This window comes from Saccoglossus kowalevskii, chromosome 10 (genome assembly GCF_978046115.1).
Source record: "Saccoglossus kowalevskii chromosome 10, keSacKowa6.1, whole genome shotgun sequence".
NCBI lineage: Eukaryota > Metazoa > Hemichordata > Enteropneusta > Harrimaniidae > Saccoglossus > Saccoglossus kowalevskii.
Window position 1 is genome coordinate 28,450,395 of NC_140650.1, and position 27,147 is coordinate 28,477,541.

Sequence of the window (27,147 nt, forward strand, 5' to 3'; positions counted from 1 at the left end):
TTGAGCAGTGACATTTTTTATTGATAATTAATCTCTTATTTGAAGGGACAAGATTAGTTAGCTTTGTTTCCGATAGTTTATTTACGTAGCTCGGCATAACATCTGTAATAATCGTCGAATCTATGGTAATTGTATATACAAAGGACCCTGACATTTTAATTAGGTAATCTAAACTTCCATAATTTAATGTACATTTTTGTTGGCGTAGGTAAGAACAGCTATGTAGACGATATTATCGGAAACTGTTATCGGCTACAATACTGCATATTATAATAAATGGCTAGTGTAAATCGTTGAATCATGGTAAAGTGGTATTTATTAAATAGATGTACGATGCATTAATCATTATGTTCGTACTGTGGATACAGTAACCTATTTATCTGACACCTGAAATCAGGAATGAGCTATGATTCGTTGGCTACTATTTGTGATGGTGTTTTCTACTGTCATCTTGCTTCGATTGTTCAGATTAGATTAGTAAACTCAGGTGGTATTCCTGGCAAATCAGCCAAGAATATCGATATCCGTCCATGAGCCTCACGTTCATTTCTCACTACACGTGACCAAGCGGACTTACGGCAGGATAGAAAGACGTCAGAACCTATAAATATCAGAACAGTTTATGTAATTATGAGTTTGCTGTTAAACATGAAAAAAAAAAAACACTGCTACATAGATGAGCTCAAACGACATGAATGTCTCGCGTGATATTTTACTGATTTGTAATGCTTACGTCATTTGTAGTTATATTGTGTTCATGATCTAAGTGTCAATCATCCAATGGTCTACGGTTGAGTATGTAATATGGGAACATTAAAGTTGTCCATTTTTATAATACAGCAAACGTTGACTACTCGAAAATGTAGTTTTAATTAAAGTACGTTCTGTTGAATGCACGTTAATACATCTTTTTATATACAGCGTTTTGTATTGCGTTGTTTTCTCAGCAAATACAATTTATGCACATACACACACGTGTTGGTTACGGACCCCTCTAACTATACTAATTAATGACAACTTTTACTTACGGGCACACATCTCTTGTTCCAAGAGTGACATATAATACTCATCCTTTATTTGAGAGAAAGGTCCGTTGGCCAAGTCGACATTTGCCAGGATGTCTGATCGTGAGAACACTCGAGGTAGTTTACCTTTTAGTAATTCGTCTATTTTCTGAAAAAAGTACATTAACATTAATTTTAATGCATTAAATAAATATGCTTTAAAGAAGAATGTGTGCGACAGCATGTTGCAATATAAACTATGGCTGGAACCGATCGTGTACACACAGTGCATTGCCACTGCTGGTGCCTCCATATATTTGTTATTACTTTTTATTGTCTCATTTGGTTGTTAGATATCGGCTATTTTTACTCAAACCCGATTTTGTAGCGATTACAAATACGTGTAATTAAATTTAGATTATCAGTATACACCGTTATATGCGTGTAATCGATTCGTTTATATAAATTGTCCTTTCTGTTGCATTCTCTTGTGTCGCTATTCATCAAAGCTTTAGCATTTTGAGTAGAAAGCATAGACAAATATGTATTGTGTCATCCACAACCAGCCCAGACAATTGTCTAAAACTGTTTCAGTATATATATATGAATTCTGAACTCGGAAATACGCTACTTTATCATTTGTAATAACAAGGACAATAATATTCTGGAAATTAACCTTGTATGCATTTTGTATGTATTATGCATTATGTATGTATTATGTATTATGCATTTTAGTGCCACGTTACCATGGCTAACTCTATCACAAAACACCCACAATACATTGCCACAAAGCAGTGAGTTAGGTATGTCACGGCACTTATATTGCTCAGTTTATTTCGAAAATACTTGACACAAAAAATTGATGAATGATTAATATTAATGAAACGTAATTAATTAAAGTGTTCAGTATTTTGCATTTAGTAATTCTTTGAATAGTTGAGTTTTAAATATATGATGCATGATATCATTTATTATTACAATTTGCAACGTGAGTTGATCAATTGACGGCCGCATTTATCATATTCGTCCAACTTTAATATTAAATAGAACACACCAATTTGTTTTTGGCAATGTATATATTTATGGCATTTCACGATAGTGAATAACGGCAAATCTTGAATGGAACAGCATATATATGGTCATAAACGTAAGATTCAGGGAAGGGGGGAGGTTCGGGAACTAGTGATGGTAGTGATGCTGAATTTAATTACTTTATTTCCCCGTATATTGCTTTAATTATCTCCGATTAAAATACTCAGTTTACGGTTTTACCACAATATGATTTTTGGACTCAATGATGCGAGCGTTATAGTGGACAGGGAAACCTACATTGTGTACATTCGAGGAATCTGTATTAAAGGAATCTGTTTCTCATTTACTGGTCGTTATTAACGTCTCACAAACGCATATTTAATAAGTTGTACTTTTCCTACATTTTTTTCTTGTTGGCAAATTGTTAAAAAAAATCGGGTGCCTAAACAAATTAAGTATAAATGTCCAATGGTATCCCGTGGACTCTCCCCATGCGTATTTCCATATAGAATCATAGTCTCTCTTTTAGTATATAGAGTAACTACGTCATAATATCCCCAGAAACCATAAGCATTTGACATGTTACTACATTTAGATTAGGAAAAGCTCCCGCCATTTCATCTCGTGAAACAAAGCAAATATTCGAACGTATGATGTGGTCATTGTTATTTTTTGTTGGCCCAAAAAGTTCATTATCATATCACACACATTTTAGGTAAAAATATTATTTTTGGCTCAACAATGTTAAGAACAGCTGTTTTCCAGGAAAAAAAGTACAATAATTTAAATACATTGTCAAGATCGAGGCAAACTAACTGTCAGTGAACACGTGTGGCGCCCTTCAATACATGAATCAAGGTCCTCTTAAATAGAGAGAATCATTGTTATATACAATATTGGTTAACACAGTTTATTACCCACTATTATTAGTGCTCAAAATGTAACCCAAATACAAAAATCAATTATATATAATAGTAAAGAAATTACGGAAAGGTTTAAATAAATGTTTCACAATCTTAGGTTGTTGCTTGCGCTTTCTCAGGTTACCAGTAATTGTTCTTTTCAGATGTATCGAATGAATGAATGAATGAATGAATGAATGATCTAATGAATGAATAAATAAATAAATGACTAACCCTGGCATATGGTGGATGTGCAATATATAAACACTGTATATTGTACTCGTTCACTGCGTGCATTATTGCTTCAGGCAACAAGTTTGCTGCTTTTGCAAGGTAATTTATCTTCTTTGTACACGTAGCTGGATCGATGGATCCAGATCTTGCACCCGCCGTACAACTTCAATAAAGTAAACTATAATTTAGGAAATGTTCTCTAATATAATTATTATATTGAGTACATTTTGACTGACAATATTATAACACTGCATAGGCCGTAATAAAACTGATAGGACAACCAATTTTGTTATTTAATGGTGATACGTAAACAAATATTGAATATTTAAAAAAAAAATTACCATACAATTGAAATCGAAACAAATGTGTTTCACATTAGGTCATATATATATCATGCGTAATGATACAGATTAATGCCGTCGTAGTGAGTACTTACATTTCTCCGGACTTATTTCTCCAATGAACGGTAGCAAAGGGCCCGCTTTCACAAATGTTTCCCATTACCACATCTGCCATTTCTTTCATCGGAGGTGGTCGTGCGAGACCCTTCTCCACTTCTAACAAGAGAACATCTGAATTGATTAGACTGGCGAAGTCCAAAGGAAAATACAAACCTACACAAGGAACGTTCTCACTGTCTGCAATCATTTGTAAAGTATGTTCTTTACTTTTAGGTATAGTTTCAGGACCAGGCATGGTAATGCCAAATATACTGTCTAACGTTTCCTTTTCTTTGTGGAACAAAGTATTATATTCTTCTGCAGGTCTCCCTCCGATCTGAGGAGCTTGTAGTGCCACAGAAATTGTGTTATCGCAGTCCTTCATAAATTCTCTAACATTGGCAACGGATACTGTGTTTTTCAAAACGTCCGCATCGTACGTCATTGCAAATGGCCGAGAGCTCGCCTCTTCGTGACCACGGTGATGGAAGAATGGCACTAGTACAATGCTACGATTTAATTGTTTAGCAAAGGCTGCAGCCAATTTAAAACTTTCATACTGTACACTGGGACCAAGTCCACGCGTTTGCATGGGAAACAAATATCTTCTTTTACTGATAACTTTAGGCATCTCGGGAGGGTCTGGAAAATCTGCTGCATCCTAGATCATTGTAAAGAAACATGTATTAAAAACATTCATTATGCTGATAATTAACGTGATAGTATTTCATTTCATACCAAGGTGTGTACACATTAAGGGTAAACGTAACAACATTTGGTATATTTCCATAATGTGCATTATGTAGGGCACACTCTCACATTGACACACTCTCACAAGACCACTACAATAATCCCTAAAAGACTACAATGTTAACATCTGGTTGGATAGTGGTTAACTGGTAGCCCAGTTGGTAATCAATTTAATTTCCGTTACGACATTAGCAGTGAATTGTCACATACACGAAGAGTCAACACGCATGCATAACGTTTATAGTATATTATATTTGAAAATTCACTGTGAATCCTTCATGTGTCCTATATAGGATAGTTTGCGATAGAAAACTATTTTATTCACTCATGCCCTAAGCAAGAGGACTCTCTCAAGTGTTACACCAGAGGGTTTTCAATCCAAGACCATTTCATATCTGTGGATCGGTGTTTTTGATCGAAAAAAACATTTCAAGCTCCCGTGGCCCTACATTAGAGCGTTTATAAATATGTCATACTCCAATAGCCTTATAACAAAATCTTTTAAATCGAAAGCCATTTCATCCTCCCATTGCTTTATGTCAAAAGGTTCTAAATCGAAAACTAGTTCTTTCTCTCATGGCCTTGTAACAAAAGATTTTAAATCGAAAACCATTTCAATACATTGTCCCCCATTTTTGGGGTTATATGACATAGGATATGGACATTTGTTCACAGTAAAGAAGCCTATATGTAGATCCAAAGTTCAAAAAGTAAATTTTAATCAAAATGTCATACGAACCATCAACATTTAAATCCCTTATATAATATATAATGCATGATACAGTCTAACTTATGTGACATTAGTAGAATCGTCCACCTCTCAGAAGGTTGATTCATGACACGTCTTAGTCATTATTTGTTAATAAATTGTACAGCCTCATTGTACTTATATTTTAAGACTCATATACATGTACATTTAAATATGTGTACTTATAATTCGTGTCATGACAGCTGCAAGTAATCCGTCATTATACCATAAATAAAATAATCCTCTGTGCCATGTCACGTCATTTATTCCAAAAATGCTCATATAAATTAGTATTGAGCTAAAGCAAATTTATGTGAAAAATTTTGAGTATTTTGAATTTATTGCTATGTTACATAATAACCATAATATGCAAAATAGTGCTTTTTCCAATGGTATCTATCTAGAAGCAAGATGATTCGTTATATATAATGATATATACATTATATATAATGTCAGGTGAGTTAGGAGGTTATATATATTTATAAACATGTTGTGAATGGTCAGTGTTTTATGCACCGACCCCTCTGTACTTTCTGTCCAGTCCGTAATTGTCATTGTGAATATTTGGTCTTTTGTTGATATAAACCATTTGTATGAATTCCGGTTATTGTCTGTTTTTAATTAGTTAACTGTCAAGATATGTCATATATGGAATGAATTAAAATTTATGTGTATATCAATTATTTAATTAATTGTAACCTATATTGTACCAATGACACTAGACTAGCCCTTAATCCACTGTCAAAATGTGAATATAAATGCTACCATTCGTTATAACGTTAGTGCACTCACCAAACTCTCAGAACCATGATTTATGACACATTTAAGTCATTATTTGATAATTAATTGTGCCTTATTGTATTTGTATTTGTATGTTCTTTGTATGATGATTTATAACAGCTGCAAGTAATCTGTCATTATAAAATAATCCCGTGTGATGTCACGTCATCTAAACAGGCACACACTCCCTTTGAATTCAACGTATTATAATTGAATTTCCTGATTACCATTGATATGTAAAGTGTATTGAAAAGTTCTATAAAACTATCGACATATGTCATGCTGTCGATGCTATATGTTTAATAAGACAAAACTACAAAATTATCAGTTACACTCTAAGTTTCTGGCTGCTTGAGTATTTTTTTTAACATAGTAATGGATTGTTGAGATTTTTCATACTAAGCAGAAGGTACGAATATTTCCTACCCACGCTGTTCGTTTTTACCGCAAGTAGACACTCACATGGGTTTACTGTGCCACAATATCTCATAAAGCGACACCGATCTCGTCGACTACTACCAGTTCTAATCACTGATGAATAACGTTTAGTGACTGCTATTAATGTCCTGTTGTATGGTTACCCTGTATTGCTTTATTGTCCATTTCCCATTAGGGTGTTGTAGATGTACACCTGTGTATGTTTGGGTTGATAAACATACAGTGTAGCACGCACGTAGCTACTACGTAAATACATATACATTATCACGGGTACCTCGTAATTGGGAGTAAAATATACAACACCATTCATTGCTGTGTATTGCAAACACACGCACAATACATACCAGAATAATTACAGAGTTAGACTTTTCAGTAAAAATTACAGTCACTTAATTGTACACTATACACTATAGACAGCTAGTAGTCCAGCAGTATTTGTTCAAATTATGATACAACATTTAATACATAAGTAGAATTTAATATGCTTATCAAAATAAGAGGGAGCCTACTTTGAATCTTATTCTAGGTTTAAAGATTTGAAAATTGACAAAACTAGCCAAACTTTTTACTGTGATATATCCATAAAATGCAGCATATATGTTAATCATGGTGTCATAGATTTGATTTCCGGTCAAAGAAATTGGATTTCAAAGATGTAGATATAAACCAAGGTGTAAACATTCATATGAAAAACGTTGATGCATCTGCAATATCACTGTCACCAGTAACAAAATAATACCACGCTTAATTTGATATATGATAATAAAAGCACCTTGAAAATTTGAATACGCCAGATGTTCGTTGCCAAAGAAATGCAGAAATGTATAAGATACCTGTGAGTCAGATTAAACACCAGTAAACGAAAATAATAAAATAATATAAATATATATTATAAATCATGACTTGCTTTTACATGTTACTGTCATGATTTATATTTCCGTGTATTTAGATGTGAGCCCGCTTTTGGCAATTATAGCGACATTCACTGATTACCCCTGGATAATTGGTACCTGATGGAAGATCTGGACGATGTCAATCCACACCTTCACATAGCCTGACATGATCAGATTCATACGCGTATTTGGGGGTTGGTGGGATCAGTGAGTGGAACAAATGGCGGATATAAATGTCAACTATGGAATATTGTTTTAGTCTCTGTGGAAGTTTGATGTAGAAGTTACTGCCCAATATAGGGAGCAATTAATCAAACGTATTGTGACATGTTAAATACTTTGTGTGATCGACTATATGAGTAGAATGTGAGGAGGTCATGTAAGGTGCGATGGTTTTGAATAGGCAAATAAAGGAACCTCAGCAGTTCACAGAGAGCGCCGAGACAAGAGGTTGACACAAATCCTAGATCTGTGTGTGTCTTTGTTGCGAATGTAACGGTCCCTGGTATCTGGCGTGACACGATAATTAAGCCATCATATTACTTGCCAGAACACAACACTAATACGGGAAATATATACAAATTCGTATTCCTTATTGGTAATTCCTACCACAAAAGTCCAATACAGCAAAGATGAGCCTTGAAACACCTACAAAGTCTTCTGCAGGCTTTTTGGTATTCACAATGAATTAACTCATGGCATGATTATGACGCCTTTGGCAGGTGGTCTAATCCCTCATCCCAACTGACTGCCCATTCACCTGGACTTGGTTATTCCCAGACATGACCATGCGGTAGGTAGCTTGTTTGAAGTGCTACAAACAGGCATCCTGAGTTGAATATTCTCAGTAGATCTTTAACATGCTTGGCAAGCTTCATTGACTGTGAGGGGATGTGTGGCTATACAAAAAAGCAACAAATCGTTCCTCTTAGACCTTATCATCTGATTGTGACTGGTGTAGCAGAGAGGTTATGGAGCATATGTTATGTTCAGATCCACGTCACAAAGGTAGATACAGTGCCATGTCCAGTACAGGCATGAAAGAATGGCAAGGATTTGCATTTGTTCGGACCCTGAGCAGTAGTACTACTGTGTGCTTTCCACCTCCGAATGACAGCCATAGTCCTGGAATAGCCAATCATCCAATACATGCAACCAACAGAACGACAACATCATGATTTTAAAGTGGCCATTTCTAACACGTGCTGCATGGAGTAGGAGGCTAGCGTCTGTATTTTCGAGATTGCATAGTGCAATACAAAACTTATCCATGGGACAGATCCCCCACAAGTTTACGAGGGGCGTTCAATGAGTAATGCCCCTGATCCACTTCCAGTTGTCTGATCTAGATTTAATTTTGCATGTGTAATGATTTACATCTTTATGGGTTATGTTGCCAAAACAGCTCTGAACTAATTGGGTTTCTGATTTACTGGTGTTTGAACTGAGTCAGGTGTGAAATGGAGCCAGTTGAGTGTCGCGCAGTGATCCAGTTTTTTGTATTTGAAAGGACGCACACCAAAGGAGACTTTTGATGAAATGAAAGAAACTTATGGTGATGATGCCCCATATGATCTTGTAAAACGCTGGCATCGTGAATTCAAACATGACCGGAAGTCTATGGAAACAGCTCTCAGACCTGGGCATCCCTCTTCTGCCATTGATAAGGCATCTGTCAGTCAAGTTGAGGCAGCCATTTTTGAAAATCGACGCATCATTGTTCGCCAAATAATCCTTGAGGTCAAGATTAGTACAGGGTCTGTGAGACTATCATTCATGACCATTTGCATATTCATATTGATTGATTCCCAGGTTGCTCACTCCAGAAGCAAGACCGCGTCGAGTGCTCGAGGATGATTTTGGAGATGTGCCAAAAAGATGAGTCAAAGTTTTTCAAAAGACTGATTACACAGGATGAAACTTGTGTCCAACACTATGATCCCAGTCAATGCAGTGGAAGCACTCACCATATCCAAAGAAGGCAAGGGTGCAGGCCTCCGCTGGCAAGGTCATGATCACAGTCTTCTGAGACCAGGACGGAGTAGTGATGACAGATTTCCTGGCAAAGAGTAACACAATTACAGGAGCCTATTACGCTTCACATTTGATGAAATTAAGAGAAGCGGGGCAAGATCAGCAAAGGTATCCTTCTCTTGCAGGACAGCAATCCGGTACACAACTCGCATGTCGGCAGTTCAGAAGCACAGACGTATGGCTATGAAATCCTCCACCCCCCCCCTATTCTCCAGAATTTGCACCCTCTGACTTTCATCTCTTCCCAGCCATGAAGTTGTTTTTGAAAGGAAAGCGCTTCTCAGATGATGTAGCCTTGATTTCAGAAGTTGTGACATGGTTGGAGGACCAACCTGGGGTGTTCTACAAAAACGGTGTCCAGAGCTGTATCAAACGATGGGAGAAATGCATAACTCTGGGTGGTTTCTATGTAGAGAAAGACTAATAACTGTGCCAAGTTTCATTAATTTTCTGCTATGGGAAATGGGTCAGGGGCAGTACTTGAACATTAATTAAACGCCCCTTGTATATAGCCAGAAGGGGAATACATGTTCAGTTATGTTTTCAGCTATATAAAGAAATGATTTCCAGTTACCAGGAACGACAGTATTCTTTTAGATTTTTTTGGCAGTTTCAATTATCCTAAAGCTTTCTTTAATCTTGTTCCAGCGGATTTGTTAGAAATATGAGATTTTTATTGGACTTCTTTAAACAAAGAACTGTTTAAATGCAAATTCTACATAACATTGGAAGATGTTGTTCCGCAAACACTTATTGAAAAATTAAAAAGGTAATTGGTTTTGCGGCCAATGTAGAATAAATGAATATCACAATTCACTTTATTTCATATTTGGATGTTCTGAAGCTGAAACTGTAGTTTAACCTTCAGTGGGCGTTAATTTTTTATTTTGATGAGCATTCAAATCCTACATATGTACCAAATGTTATGCTTTTATCATAATTAGAATAATATTGCATAGAGGACGTTACTCAATGAATACTATAGCAGATATTTATCACGTACCCAGGTAGGACGATTGTGCCCAATTTCATGTTCCACTCAAAAGTGCACAATGTTTATAGTCCATGACGGATTAATCTTTGTTAATTTCATATATATTAAAAATTTGGCTAAAACATATTTTAACTGAAATATTAATATGTAACCGACTCTGTATTATCGCTATTAATATATGCGATATAATCTATGCAAATTGCACAGATTTAATAATTATTTGTCATACAGTCTAATAGAAAGTTTAACCTTAGAGTCAAATTAAAGTCATCGATATATGACTTGATTCTTTGATTTCAAGGTTAGGTTGACATATCATAGAAAGGTAATTTATTGATGGTAGGATTGCTGATGACAAGTGCATCACTATAATAAGTTTCTGGACAAATTCTCAAATGAGAAATTAATTGTCTATCACAAAAGCAGAATTGGTTTTCAATTTAATACGGTGCTTTGTTGAAATACATGGCCACCGAACCTAGTTGTCTTATTTGCATCAGTTTTATCAGTAACAAAATAGATGCTTTTGTGCCATGATACAATGTACTTGTATCGTGGTAAACCATTATTTTTTTAAAAACAAACGTTTGTTGAATTTTATCTTTCAAACATAATATCATTGATATAATCTTTCTTGGTGTTGATATAATCTTTCTTTAACATTTTCTAAACGTTGTTTAGAATTCTGTAATATTCGCATTTGTTTAAAATCATATCTGAAAAATATAACATCACAGTATTTTTGAAATCCATATTAGAGGGTGGAAAGAATTTATGTGGTTATCCAGAGTGTTCGGTGATGAAAACAATATATATCACGAACAATCACATTCTACTGGTGACGAGGCATAACCATATCACAGCTGTGGTGAAGGCTTTATAAATAAAACGAAATGGAAATTGTGAATGTGATTTGGAGGGAATAAAATGAACAACAACAAAAATAGATAAGTAGCTAGGATCAGCTGAGAAAATATAATGCAATGTTTTTGTCAGCTTCCAGGGTTATAGTTCATATTACGTATTATCTATATTTGATTACTGACATCTGTGGTATATAATCCACTGACAATCCAAATACATAATAACAATGATGGTGTACGATTCAACCACAATACAATTTTACGTCAGAAGGTATTATACTTAGGATACTGACATCAACGGATACTTATTTCTCAGGCGACGGATTATAACAGAGTTCACGCGGTGAACTAGTTATGAGTACTGAACAATTTTGAATTCATTTCTGTTAAATTAAGTTAAAATACTTCAACGCCAGCTGAACTATTTCTCGTCTACATTAACAATTCACATTCTGCGTTACGATCACGGTCCAATCTGTATTCTGATGTTCATGTATATAATTAAATATTTGGTAAACATTTACTGTATTTATGATTAACACTTTACCTCTGAACTTCTTGTCATAGCTATATTTTCGTGATTTTACAGGAATGTCCTAATTGCAAACTAATCATTAAATTACTCTCCTGGCTTTATTATTTTATGTAATATTTAATATATATATATCAGTCGTATCTGTAGCAAATAGCAATAAGTTAAATGCATATACGAAATGAGAATGGTATCCGACGATATCAGAACTATGTCGCTAACAAATATAAATTGGATATTTGACAGGTAGGGATGATATATGTATTGGACGTGCTCATGTTTTCATCAAATCATACACATTTTGCAGAGTAACTATTTTATTTGACACGAAGCTTTCGTCTTTTTAAAAAAAAAAAATCAACCTCACTCTGTGTGCCACATATGCAGAATTCAGCGCAGCTGTAACTAATCCATTCAGATTTATGTTCTGATTTGGTCTACCAGTCCTCTGCAAAGGATTACATGAACCCCCGTCTATACGATATAGGTCCTATGATTAAAACACGCTGGCACGGTGTTAATGTAATAAACCGTGTAGTGTTGTGTATGAACTGATTGACTGACTGGCTGTACACGCGAAGTGTTGGTATAGTCCACTTGTAGCAGTTGACAACAGATAACAACTTAAATGCCAATATAAACGCGTTGTTATCCTTGATCAAGTATGCAAAGTCACATATGTATAACATATAAACATATGCGTGTACATGTTTGTGCGTAATGTAATCCAATCACATTCCGGTCAGCGAGCACTACATTATAATAAATGATTGTGAGTCTGTATGCAAGAATTATTTACCTAAAACGAATCTCAACACGCCAATGTAGTTGAGCAATCTATTGGAAATATTGGTATGTAAATCTCATTGGCGAAATACATATTTACATCGCATATAAGACCCGCCATAATATATATATAAACTAGATAGGTTTTTATTAATATTAATGAAATATGTCACATATGTCTGGGTACTGTATGCGAGTACTGAGCTTTTACACGATTTATTTTAGAACTCATACCTAATTGTATCTATAGAAACACAACATTTTGTGAAACACAGTTTATCGCATGCTTACCTCGTTATACGTTTGTGGCTCTTCGCCATTTTCTGGCATATCTCCACGACTACTTTCATATTTTGTCGGCTCTTCACCGCTATCAGCGACAACGCGTTTTAGAGTTACTTCATCGTCTATAAGTGTCTTTGACGCAAACATACCTGACCACTCGGCCCTAGCGTTTTCGCATGTTTCTGGCGGGTGCTCCATCGTCTCGCACCGCATCAGTATATCGTACAGCACTGTTGCACGTGTCGACTTGGGCGAGGTGCAGTAGAAGGACATCAAGAAAAAAGTCACCGTCACCGAGAGCCCGACAGACATCAAGACATTCCCTACAAACGAATTCTTCAACTTTCTGTGAGAGAGAAATCCGAACATGACTGGATATTTCTATTCAATATCTGATTATTACTATATACATACAGTATGACAGTACGTATGACAGAGGTCAGGACTGCTCATACCACTACTCGTGCTCTTAAAACTGTCAGCCAAAATCACAATTCGTTCGCTCTCTATACCAACTGACGCTTTTCAATCCCGCATATTGGTACTCAATAATGTAAACCAGTGTAGTGTCTCTTCGACGTTAGTACAGACAACTTAGTTGAGTTGAGCTATTTTGAACTGCACGCATCGATGACACATGTAGCACGTGGCTGTTTGATCTGTCAACATCTGTGCACTATTCAGTGGAAGCATTTTTGGTATTCTCAAAACTAGGGATGGATTATGGGCATATGTGTGTGTTTGTGTGGGTCCATTGTGAATACCGTATTAATTTATAAATGCTCGAAATGAATAAAAAATCTGCGCCTGCTGAATTGTGATAATCAACCAAGTTCAATTATATGGCTGACACAATCGACACAACACAGTTTTAGATTTACTCATACAAATATGGTTCAACTCCCTCGATTTGTTTCAAATTTGGTAAAATCACATAAATCATTTAATTATTAAATTGTTGAAATATTATTTATAGCAGACAATTTTACAATTCTCTTCTATCAACACCTATGACGGTAGACTATACATAACATACGTAATATCAAATGAATTAAAATTTAATTGAGCTGTCCAGACAAACACGTCAAGTACCGTATGTTTTTTTTTCACGAATTATTTTACTGAGCACCTTTTCATAGAATCTGAGTAGTAATGTTATAGCGTGTTACTATAATATTGTATTTGATGTTAGTGACATTTACAGAATATTGTCATTGTCACAGTTATACGTATTAATTGAGTACTACACTGAACTACTGGAATGCATGCGTTAAGCATTGTCACACGATCCTGTGACATAAATGTATTATATATTTCTTATATATAGCACTAACTGCGTAAACTGTAACATCTGTCTACAAATATAAACTGTCACGGTGAAAAACAAATTTGAGGATTATTTCATGACCCTATTCACTCTTCATCACAACATGATGTGTATGCGCATAAAATCAATTCAAGGTGAGTCAGGATCATTCAAATTAGCTGGTATATTAAAACTATGGCGCCCAGATTTCGTCTTTGAAAACTATTAAGAATCAACTCATTGTGTTTTTTTAAACAAATACACCAATCTATTCAATTGAATTAAAAATATTTCAATAAATCGAACGATTACTACGATGATTTACACCGTCACCAATACGAACAGGATTTAGAGCGTTTCTGCAATTGATCATACGTCTTTCAAAAACCGTCTTAGTCTTCATTACATACCGAAGCTTCAGAATGCCTTCGAGTAACCTATTCACATTATAGAAGCGCTTCTCTGCATCTAACCCAATTTTTGTAGTACAACTACCCGCCAAACATAACCCACAATTTTGATCTACCTAATGTTTTATATATATATATATAATGATAATATACATGTAATTTTAATGTATCCGACTAGTGTAGTTGAACAATGATTAATAATACAAATAGTAAATGTAATAAAAAAGATGGGCCAATAATTTAATTTGAATAATTTATCATAGAAATAATAATTTAAATAATAACAGCTGTAATCTTTATGGAAATGCTCATTACTGGTGTTCTTTGGGTGGTGATTACGAATATGTCGTCGGTTAAAATGCCGCGTCTTCACATTTCACAGAATACACGATTTTATCGTTTATTTATGTCAACCTTTAAATCATATTTTGCGAAAAATTATTCGAAATTTCCAACTATTTGAAAGAAAATGTTTTCCAATCTTATGTATTGTACTGCGTGAATTTAATTTAATTCAAATTTATATAATTTCATTTTTACTATTTTATTATTTTGTAATTGTTCTTCTTATTATTATGTAATCTTATTTTATATTATCTTATTTATCGCCACATTCATCTGAACCAACGCATATATATAACGAGATTACAGCAAGAACCCCTCTGACTGGTTTAGTCAACCAATCATAGACCCCATTCTATAGATCGCCTGGTGACTTCACCGGTCAGACACAGGTCAGAACACACTCAAATAAAATGGCGGATTCTACCGATTTTAGCGATGAAAACGTTCGGGAAAAACACGAATTCGGTAGGTTTATCATTGTTAAATTCAACGAAAAGCATGTATGGTTTTTATGATTTTATTGTGGCTTAAGTGGTTCCAGTTTAGGTCGTTATTTTGCGTGATTATTCCGGTAGTGGCGATTTGTTTCTACCGGTTCGACCGAACACCGGTAAACTTTATGCAGTCGCTTGTCCTGGAGATGGATGATGGCCAGGCATTTTCCCTGGTCAACCTTTGAATGAGATGATTGTTTTTTCAAAATAAAACTCACGTTCATCTTGTACATTGTAATTGTTTGTTAATTATTTTCTCCAGTGAGTACGCCATATAAAAGGCTAACTGTGATTGACTAACTTATACGAGATTTGACGGGATTTATAAGGGCATTGGGTCAGATCCTCATTTTGATCACATTGTCCAAAACATGTGCGATATAGTCTCTCAGTCAGTGCGTTGTTTACCGTTTACCGTTATTTTTTTTCACGGAGCAAGGTCATGTCTATGGGCTAGTCTACAAACATACCCATGATACATTGTTTTTCTGTGGGACATGAAAAGTCCATCTCCTGACTTGTTTCAGGCATTACCCGCAGGTGCTGTATCTGTCACGTGACTAGGCAACATTCGCCTGTAGTCTGCAGAAAATCATTGTGTCAACACAGGTGGCGCTATTCAGCACATCGGTTGGTTTGCGGCGATCTGCGTGTCAATGGCAGAAAATGGACAGCGGGCAAATGCAAATACTTTAAGAAACTATCCAAATACAAAAAGCGTTGGTACAATTTGATACTTGACCACCACCATTTACTCTTCCCAAAACATCACCTGGGGTTGATGGGTTATCACCTGAATTCTACCACGCAATTTTGGGCTGAAATTGGGGATGCACTGGTCCCCCTAAATTATGGTTACGTGCCTGGATCCATTCCTTATTCATGAAGATTAGTCAGCTTTTATTCCGAGGAATATTTTTGATAACATTAGACTAATCAGTGATATTATTAATTACTGTGAGCATAATAACCAATCTTGGACCCTTTTATTTGTGAATTTTATGAACGCTTTTGATTCTCTTGAATGGGCGTTTTTTGCAGAAAAACCTTGATTTGTTCAACTTTAGGGAATCGTTTAAAAAATGGGTCACAGTTTGAAAGTTAGATTCTAAATGGTTCACTCTACCGGTTAGTTTAAATTGTCCAAAGGTACCAGACGAGGTTGTCCATTGTCTACTGCGCTTTTCGTCATCGCAGTTAATATTGGTTAATGTCATTCGAGCTAATGATCAAATTAATAGTATAAACCTACCAAATTCTCTTGTACCTAATTATTCAGATTTTGCAGACGACACCAGCCGTATAGGAAATCAAGCTTATTACCAATTTTATTAGCAAGTTTTTACATTTTTTCAGGCTTAGAAGTGAACATTGATAAAACAGAACTCCTGATTCTGGGGAGCGAGATTAAGACAAAATGGCAACAGATGGATGTTCGAAAATAACTAGATTTATTCGGAATAGAGAATGACACCATATAAAAAAAATGCCGTGCTTCTTGGGCTTTAATCAGAAAAATGCTATTTTGGGGGTTTAAATTTCTACTGAAATGTAATTTTGACTCATCTAAATATTCTTGCCGTTGTTTTTTTTACTCTGATATTGTGCATTTTTGGAAGTAGTTAAACTATCACCCCCCCCCAGTTGATGTGCGATTGGAAATTCTGTGGAATAATGAATATATATTTGTAGATGGAAATTCACTATTTCATTGACAGCGGTTAATTCATGGAGTAAACTGCATAGGTCATCTGTGTAACAACAATGGTAACCTAATGTCATACGAACATTTTACAAATATAATAAAATCAAAACAGACTGTTTAACACATGTGAGTATATTGAATGCAATTCCAAGATCCTAGAAGGTAAAATGACTGGCAGATAATGCATGTGAACAAGTACAAAGAAGTACCTCTGATTTCAATTTTACAGAAACAACACGTGATGTTTTTAATTACTAGTAATTGGTCAAACATATATAGTTCGGCATATAAAATACGAGTCGCTATACAAAATTACCCCCTTCTCTAACACATTGCATCAAAAATGTAAAGATGAAAATAAATGTTGAAAAAGAAATCTTAGGTGAAACTAATTTAATTTTGAAGTGGAGCCTGCTGACTAGCTACCTGGATGGCTAAAGTCTGCAATGATTTGCTTTACTGAGACTCTCGTAATGGCTGTTTTGTTTAGTGTGTGTAAATGTTTAAATGTTGATGTAACTTACTTTGCTTTTCTCATAATTTCTTTTGTATTAATTGTCTTGTTTTGGAATTTTATTGATTGTAAGTAAAAACAAATTGTAGATCGTCTCACATCAGCTTGTTCAGGCATACCAACTCACAAATCAATGCGTCATACAACTCAATATACGTTTCTATATAATGGACCATGGTTCATATCTCGACAGAACGTGGCAGTAGATTAGATTAGATGTGACATTCGACACCAAAAGAGCGCACATTGTTATGCCGAAAATGGAGTAACTATCAACGAAGTTCAACAGTTATCTGTACATCTGGTATTCAATTACCAACATTTGACAATTTAATAAGAACTTACAAACGTATCAAGATTCAATTATTGATCGAAAACGTATAGGCACTGTCCTAGACAGATGTTACTGTATAAAGAGTAAATTCAACAAGAACAAGTTAGTTTAATGGTATAATAATGCCAGTGTAGAGTCATCCAATTAATATATTTTTATTCAAGTACTAGTAATTTATACAAAATAACCATAGCATTTTCAATAAAATGTCAATCTTTTAAAAATAGAACTTTCTGAATAATATTGAAGATGGATATATTATTACTTATTAAGGTATATCTTTAAATCTGATTATTAATCATCTGATTTCAAAAAAAAATAATTAGAAAATGTGTAGCTAACTGGCAAAATTTGCAGAAGTAATGTGTTCATTACACATTAATTACACGTTTTGCGTAAAATTGTAATAATATTAATATACGAGTTTGTGTCAAAATTAATTGTACTTGTTTCACACGGCAATCAACCAAGGATACAACCACGTGAGACTTCCAGTTCCAGTTATACAGCGGGCATTGTCATTTCGTGGTTCGGAATTCCATGCGTCAAATAAAATTGATTACATAGGTAAGTCAGTCTCAGTCATCCAGATTTATCATGACAAATACAGCAGAATAACAAGCAAGACATGGTTGAGATGAGTAACAGGAGTGTGTTCGTGCGTTCGTTGCGTTGTGAAGAAGAAGGACCCACTTGTCGACATGCTGCTTCCAGCACAGACTGTAAATTTCACTACTTCATTCAAACAATCTCACTAGAAACGGATTTACTTCATTCCTATGCCAATCCCATTCGCATCCATTACGACAATCTGCATCAAGTCATTCTTTTTATTTCTAAAGATTTTAATATCAATGTTAGTACAAATACCTAATAATATCAATATTTAAATTTTTATCATGTTTAAAACTATCCCATATAGCGGGATAATATGGTGGTTTATGTACACACATGCACGACACTATTACAAGTTACCAATAACTGAACACGAAACTTATAGTGCCCATTATAAATACCGTCGTTTCCGACAAAAAGCAATCTAACTTGTAGTTTTTTTTTCAATTTCAGTTTGTGTTGTCACATTGTATTCATAGCATTTTGAAATAATAGTGAAATTCACAAAAAAGTATGTGGTATTCACCTTATTGTCCTGAATTTAACATTGAAACACCGACAATAGAATAATAACTATAATAAAAATGAGTTCAATGATTAGGTCAAACGAAATAAAGCGATGTATAATCCAGTTTACTAACTTGAACATTGATAACAATAAAGTCCATCTTGAATATCATATGCAAACTTATGGTATGTACACGCGCAAAATACAATTATAAATAAAATTATTATTTGTTGAAAATACTAAAATTGTGTTCTGTAATTAGCTATTAAATAATACCAAATTGAATTGAATATATAATTTCATAGTTTAATGACACCAAGTAAAGAATAAAAACAAAATATCACAGATCAAATAAACAAGTTTGTAGAGTGAAAAAAATGTCTAGTATCCTTAGTTTTTGAAGGAGGAGCAGCATGGGAATACGAATCAGAGAAAGTGATAAGGCGTACTCTTTTTTCTGTTAGACGTATATCGATTGAAGTAGAGTTGCATATGTATTACCCCAGATTTCCAGGCATTATGTAATAATAAGGAATAAGGATATGCTTAGACGTAGCTGTAAAATCAATCCAATTTTTGGTGCAATAACTTTTTCATTGTGGGCTTTTCATGACATATTCTGGTCAATTAAGACGTCAAGGTAATTGATGACATATACGCCCTCTATCGGTGACCAGTTAATAACCAGGCTGCCCTGAGTAAGGACCGATCGTTGTGGCGTTTTAATTATCATGTAATTATTTTTTTCAGGATTAATAGTAAGTTTGTTAGCACTGCACCATTCACGAACCCGTTGAAAGTCAATATCTATTTCTGAGAGATTGATTTGATTGTTTTGAATACATTAAAATAGGTTAGTAACATCTGCAAAGAGTTGAAAATGAAAGGAATTGGTAGAATTGACTAGATCATTAACATAGGTTAAAAATGAGATTGGGCCTAGAATCTACCCTTGCGGAACCCCGCAAAGATGAAATGTTTTCAATACATACAAATTGTTGGCGATTGCAAGGGTAGTTTTTAAACCATAATAGAGGAAGACCTCCAATACCATAATGTTTTAGTTTGCAGCACACAATTTCATGATTTATAGTGTCAAAGTTTTTTTTAGATCGATAAAAATACCAAAGGTGATATGGCCGAGATCCAGTTTGTCAGCTATGTCGGACACCAGGTCAGCCAAGGTAAGTTTTGTACTGGGTTCTTTTCGGAAGCCAAATTGAGTATCAATGAGTATGGATTTTTTTCTCGAGAAATGTTATTAATTGCTTATTGACGATTGATTCTTTACTGAAGATAGGTAGAATGGATAATTGAAGATAGTTGTTGACATCATTTGCAGAACCTTTCTTATAAATGACCTTCGCTATTTAAGGTAGCGGGACTATTATTTGCATACTTGTTTTCATCCTCTAATTGTGACTAAATGACTACAAATAGACCCAGGAAAGTATATGTTTTTAGAATCACCAGACTTCAAGCTTTTCACAAGTGTATTTTGCATGCCCGTATCTGCATTCTACGACGCGTTACTCAACCAAAGGTGAAAAATTACTTTTTCTGTAAAAAAAAATAATTACGCATTTATGCTGGCGATAAGAAGTATTTTTTTCACTTTTCCTAGTTGTTCAATAGTCTGGTAAATTGAATGTGTCTGGTCAGTTTTATTCAAGCAACGCGTTTTAAAAAATAGTGTGCTGAATTTCAATTACTGTTTTAGTCGCATTGCCCCCAACTCAAACCACAACTCGTTGGTAAATAATCGATGAAATAGTTTGTCTGGACACATTCAAGTTCCTCTCACTGTCACCTTAAAGCTGTGCAAATTTGGTGTTAATCCGACGACAATAAGTATACGTTATTTTTTGTTAAAGACCTTGTATTTTGAAAAACATAAACTCCTAGAAAACGTCCATGAAGGAACAGCAACGATTTTCAAGCTTGTTTATCGGCACAATCAATTTGTTTTCCCATCAAGGTCTGTTTTAACATGTGTAGGGACATCCAAATGTGTAAGGCTATTGAAAACCAAAACAATAAAGGAATGGGATAGCTATAATTGGAAAAATTCGGCATATGAAAACACCAAAATCAATGATTTTTTTCAGTGGCTGTGTGACCTTGTGTCTGACACATTCATATGCAAATGACTAATCTGTGAAACAAATAGGGGCGGAGAAAAACCACTCAAATGTTTGGAAACACTCATTGTGTGTCAGATAGCTACTGATAACACATCCTAACATTGCTTTGTCTTGAGTTTATCTTTGAAACTTATAGGCACACAGATTAAACCTGTGTTGTTGATTTTGGAAAACACTACTGAGGCTGCCTTGCTTCCCTTCAGAAAATCTACATTTTAACCAACTTACATAACATTCTATGTTATGTTGATTTTATCACATGAAAGTTTATAGTGCATTTCATCAATTAATAAATAAATGTGAAAATCGTAATTTTCAACACAAATAATAGTCTCGCTACCTTAAAGAGCATTGGGAAATATACCTTGGCAAAGAGCACAATTGATAGTGTGGACAAGGGGGTGAGAGATGATATCGATCTCATTCACAGGTCGAAAATAAAAAGAGTAATATTGAGTATAGTCGTCCGGGGCAGTTATGTAATACGTGGGTTTAGATCCGATATTGGTGAAAAAAAGTGGTTAAACTCTTCAACAATATCTGTTATTTTTGTCAGGATACTTTTGCAGGGCAATTGAGTAAAGGAATTTAAAGTACGCGGGATTGTTTCAAATGATTTGTTTAAAATATTATTGATCGCTTGCCACGTTTTGTAAGTATTGCCATGCGCGGACTTGAATTCAGTATTTGAATATGTAAATATGTGATTTGTAAACTTTATGCCGTAAACGCGATCACAGAAAATGATGAATTTTCCTTATTACCCGGCGATATTGTGATAATAATGAATAATGCTCCTATCATAGGGGTAATTCTCTCTCTCTGGGGTTCTCCACGCTTGCCAGGGGGGAAACTCGTCTCGTCTCTCTATCTCCTCCCCTTGAGGTACGGGATCGGGAAAGTCACTTTAACTTTACAGTCAAATAAGGCACACACAACGAAATACGTTTCAGCTCTCGTCTTAGTCGGTCAATCGAGCACTCTACCAGACACAGCGCCCTGGGGAAAAGTCCCCAAGACTCTCGCAAGGCTGAACCAAGACTCGCCCAAGACTGGACTGCCTCAAGGCTCGCCCCTGGACTCTCTCGGGCTGCGTCTGTCGTGGAGTATTCGCCAAGACCAACTCAAACTCTCTTTATTCATTTTCCAAACTCTGACCAATTACAATGCAGTAAAAAGACTCTAGGGCGTAACCTTCAATCATAAAGCCAATCACACTAAGTACTGAATACGTCATATCTTTTGATTAATCGTTCACTACATTAATAACTACGGATGTCAGAATAGCGACGGTATCTTGTAATTAGTTCCAAATCACTGAGCCAAGTTCCGTCCAAAACTTCAAATAGGCCTACACGATGACAGACATAACACAGCAATTCGCTAATAATCAACTAATTAAGTCGGTTAACAGATACGCAAAAACAAATTCATGACACTCCATTAAATCATCATGGTGCTGAAATATTGCTGTCAAACTAGTTAGATGATCCGGAGAATAAAATCGTAATCGTATTGACCAACATATTCCCCAGGCTTAAATCTGGTGCAGAATTGTTTTAATACGATGTAGATTTTGCGGGAGAAAAACTGGAGAGTTAGAGATACGTTGCATGTAAATATTGCCGTTTGTGTTTACAACGCTGTCTCTACATTACGTTTTCCAATGACAACTTGGAAATATGAAACTAATACACACCATATTCACTTCTAAATGTTACACGTAAGTCGGAATGAAAACGGAAAAAACAACAAGGGTTTGAAGTAGAAGTGATATCGATATTTCATATTTTGTTGATTGTGCGCGTAACAAATACCCCTATGCTGTAAACCTGATACTTTCACTATGAAGCCATGTAAATAAAAAAGTCACCAAATAACTTCACAGCTGCTATTCAGCTAATAACCCAATAAGCTGAATTTGAGGAGACATCCTATCCCAGAGCGCGCCACTCTGTCTAGATGGCGATAACCACCCCGAGTCATAGCTCGATTGATATCAATTGTATAACTATTTTTGTGGTCATATATAAATGATATTTAAATACCAGCGAAAAGCATTTGTTGAGCTTCATGAATGCTTGATTCCAGTGTAGGTTGCTAGGGAAGACGTCTATAATGGATTCGAATGCACTAGCAACACTTTCTAGCACATTCATACTGTTTTTATTTATTTATTTTATTTTATTTTATTTTATTTTATTTTATTTTATTTTATTTTATTTTATTCGTAACTCTTCCAACATGAACAAATCCCAATTAAAGCTACATCATAGACAACCGAACGATACATGACAAAAACAAATTACTAAGACGTAATCCTAAAAATAAGAAAATAATATGAGTTAAGTATTTGTTTTTTAAAGCAAAGGGAGCATCGATAAAATCAAAGGTATTATTGAATTCATTAACAATTTTATTAAAAAACACACACGTAGTATAGAAGAGAATTTTCTGATCTTAATATTTGAAATGCAGATTTAAAATTTTAAAATAGACGTTGAGGATACACGGTGAGTCGTATATGATATTGATACATTTGATTAAAAATATTAGGTCTAGAACATTCCCCACCTATTGGAACACCAACAATAAATATAGATGAAAGCAGCAATAATCGGCTTACAGTATATGTTATTCCACACAAGAATGCCATGTGGAATACTCAACGAACAGCAAAACTTGCTTTGGTTATCAGTAATGAAAATACTGATTATGTTTTGTGTGCAATAAAGTAATCTGCTGTACATAATGTAAAATTAACATAAATTTCGTGAACATGACATTACTAGTACCTACAGTGAAAAACAACTTTAGCCCTTTATTGTTTTGGTTTTCAAAGAACAAACACACATTGACGATAACAACAATTTTAATTTGTTTATTATTTTTTAAAGTTACTTTTGGTTTGACTTATATTGTTTAGTAACATTAAGCCCGCAATTGCTTTATTCAATCTGATTAAAATAAGATCCTAGTTTGGGCTTTTTTAGTTAATGTATATATATATATATATATATATATCGCGAAGTCGAAATTACCAAAACTTAAAAAAAAAATACCAGCAAATAAATTGAAAAAAAAATAATAAAAAAATATATATTAAAAAAAATAATTATATTATATTAACAAACAAACAAAACAAAAAAGTCTAAACTAGGATCTTGTTTAAATCAGATTGTGCTTCTTTGTGTGTATATCTAGTATTAAAAAAAAATACCAGCAAATAAATTGAAAAAAAAATAATAAAAAAATATATATTAAAAAAAAAATAATTATATTATATTAACAAACAAACAAAACAAAAAAGTCTAAACTAGGATCTTGTTTAAATCAGATTGTGCTTCTTTGTGTGTATATCTAGTATTCCCGAAGTGTGTGATATATTGACCAGCCTAAACCACGTGCCAGTACAGCTGCGTCTGTTAAACTCAGATGATTGAGATGCAGTTATTTAATATTATTTCTATAACAAATGTATAAACTCGTTGTACACAAAAACAGTTTTCAGACTATTCTGAAATGACATTTTCCACATTGAGTCTGCTCTGCAATTAATGTGAAGGATATGTGTGAAAAATAGAAAAACAAATGTGCACGGAGATTAACACACATACACAGAATATATGCATTCTCTATGTAAGGACTCAGTCTATAATGTAATAGTTTATATGCGTCATTGAAGGTTCCAGTCAGTTGAAGTTGAAGAAGGCGGTTGCTGCTGACGTTATATACAACCTTCACACCACCCCAGAAGTCGTGTTAAACTGGTACGTTGTTATGACATTAAATCATTGTTGTTCAGTTCTAACAATGTTACAGGAACTGAATACGATGTGTCATTCGAGTTATGAATTATTAGTATTTAAATTTAGAATTATGAAAATTTCAATTAAAAAATACAAAAAATGAGCGTTTAACATTTATTACCATTTATATTTATATTTTACAACCACAAGTTTGAATATAGGAAATTTGAACATAACGCGCCTTCTAAGCACGACACGTGGGTCACTACAGTGGCCCATCGAAGGGGCGGTCAATTTGATTCAATACACATTCGTCACACATCGTAAGGCTCGGCAGAGTTTCGAATCATGTGTCACAATATTCGTGCGATAATCGTGGGCGATTTTTTTTTTCGCAAGTGACTTTTTAAGAAATGTCGTAAAACTACTCTATTATGGTTATAAATATGGCCCTAATGACAAACCATAATATAAAAACCATATCTGCCTGTATGTGTAACAAAAAAGTTCACAGAAGAACTGTATTGTATCTCACTGTGAATGCCAGTTTAAACAACATCTCAGTGAATTTTTAATGGTATGCAGACAAAATGAGTTCTGGGCGGGTTTTTCGTAAGTTACTAAAAATCAATAGTTAATCTCACCCCTTTGCCAACGTGGGATTGTCTGGTGCAGCAAGAATTTGATTGATCACGTGTTCTGTATAATAGTATATAGCATGCACTAATTTCGCGCGCAACGTGACTAATCAAAAAAGATTATTCGTAATTTTATCGTAACAGCCGGGAAGTAAGTGTGGACATCGATGAACTATGATGAGGATGGTGGAGTGGAATGGGGTAACATTACGTGATACTCACGCGTATCATAGGATTATTGGTGATTAACACGCGATTATTGATTTACGGTTATTAATAATGCATTTTGCTATTTGAAAATAACAATTCTAAAATAATTTAGTCTGTCAAAGTATTTTTTTCAAATTCATCACAGACTGTGTAAAAACAATGTTAATGTGAGTGTACATCTCCCGTTGTTGAGGAAAATATGTACGTCACTTGTCTGTTTCAATTACACTATATAGTCATTCGATGCAATCGAATATGATGTCATGCACACACGGTTGATTAGTTTAAAACCGTCTTTCCATGTACAAAGGCGACGAATCAAAATCTTTTCGCCCATAGTTACCCATTTGCTGATGTCATATGTCACACATGTACATGTGGGAAGTGGGAAATTATACTAGACGGGCAGCTTTGTGCCATAACTAGCAGATTCTATTGTGGCAAATACCACGAATATGCTTTGCAATAATATACACATTGGAAATATCTATATTATCCTACCAACCTACCTCATTTGGCTGATGCCTTGTTCAGCGAAAACCGCGACTTTTCAAAACGTTGCATTGGAGTTCATCATAACCACTTCGCTGTGGAATAGGCTGTTCATAAACAGTCCCCCTAACTGATTTAAAACAAACAGTCAAGATATTAGACACACTCCGAAACAAATGTTAAGAAAAAGAAACACCTGGCGCATGTCCGTGCCGGGGCTGTGATGTTGAGGGAAGAGTGTTACTGAATATGTCCGTTACTAAGTTACGGAGTAATAAATTCGGCCGCTTGGATTGATGTGTACAAATACGCCCGCTATCGATCTGAAATGAATGTGTACGCCGGAACAATACAGCATTACTGGTTTCGGAGAGGGCGGTCACAATCAGTGTATAATAATGATCAAAATTAAAGTGGTGAATTTGTTTAGATTGTTCACATGATTATATTTCATGAATAACACTCGTTAATATATTTGGTGTTTAATGTAAGACTCGTTCATGTAATTTATGTTTCATGTAAAACACTTGTTCATATGATTTGATTTTGACGTAAATATGACCTGCATATGATTCATGTTTACGTAAAACACCAGTTAATATGATTGTGATGTGAAAGTCTCTTTTGCGTAAAGTTCGAGTTATGTGAATATGTGTTTTAAACAAATATGAATTCTACTTTTTGATTACCTTTACAATATATGTTAATATGATTGTAAAAGCAGTAAAAAGAAGCCATTGGCAGAAAATGTAGAGCTCTATGGATAATTAATTGACGTGGAAACTAAATTAATATATCATTTGAAGCAACTTAGGAATTCGCGGTGGCTGTAAAATTACGATCGGTATTTCTAATAAGATTCTCAAGGTCATTGACCTAAACAGTCACGTGAATGAAATCGTGAACACACACTGTATGGCCACAAAACTCCAACAAGAACGACATCTCATCAACATCGTTTCACAATC

General features: G+C 34.6%; 1 protein-coding gene across 2 annotated transcripts; it reads right to left on the reverse strand.

The window, feature by feature from the left end:
• LOC100368746 (uncharacterized) lies at positions 1 to 26,406 on the reverse strand. Of its 2 annotated transcripts, XM_085504463.1 has the most exons (6): positions 26,197 to 26,406; positions 12,722 to 13,061; positions 3,609 to 4,273; positions 3,173 to 3,335; positions 1,029 to 1,173; positions 1 to 601 (listed from the first exon to the last, which is right to left on the reverse strand). In XM_085504463.1, the coding sequence occupies exons 1-6, from the start codon at positions 26,199 to 26,201 to the stop codon at positions 465 to 467; spliced, it is 1,455 nt and encodes a 484-aa protein (XP_085360589.1). In that variant the 5' UTR covers positions 26,202 to 26,406; the 3' UTR covers positions 1 to 464. The 2 variants fall into 2 exon arrangements, with proteins under 2 accessions (XP_085360589.1, XP_006820718.3); XM_006820655.3 differs by lacking the exon at positions 26,197 to 26,406 and having other exon boundaries at positions 12,722 to 13,357.
• Between the last annotated feature and the right edge of the window lie 741 nt (positions 26,407 to 27,147).

Excerpts from the sequence above, each read along its gene's own strand:
- LOC100368746 (XM_006820655.3), bottom strand. The coding sequence starts at position 13,084 with ATGTTCGGATTTCTCTCTCACAGAAAGTTGAAGAATTCGTTTGTAGGG. Across the intron at positions 4,274-12,721 it reads AGCCACAAACGTATAACGAG|GATGCAGCAGATTTTCCAGA; the intron begins GTAAGCATGCGA and ends ACAATGATCTAG. Across the intron at positions 1,174-3,172 it reads CACATCCACCATATGCCAGG|AAAATAGACGAATTACTAAA; the intron begins GTTAGTCATTTA and ends TACTTTTTTCAG.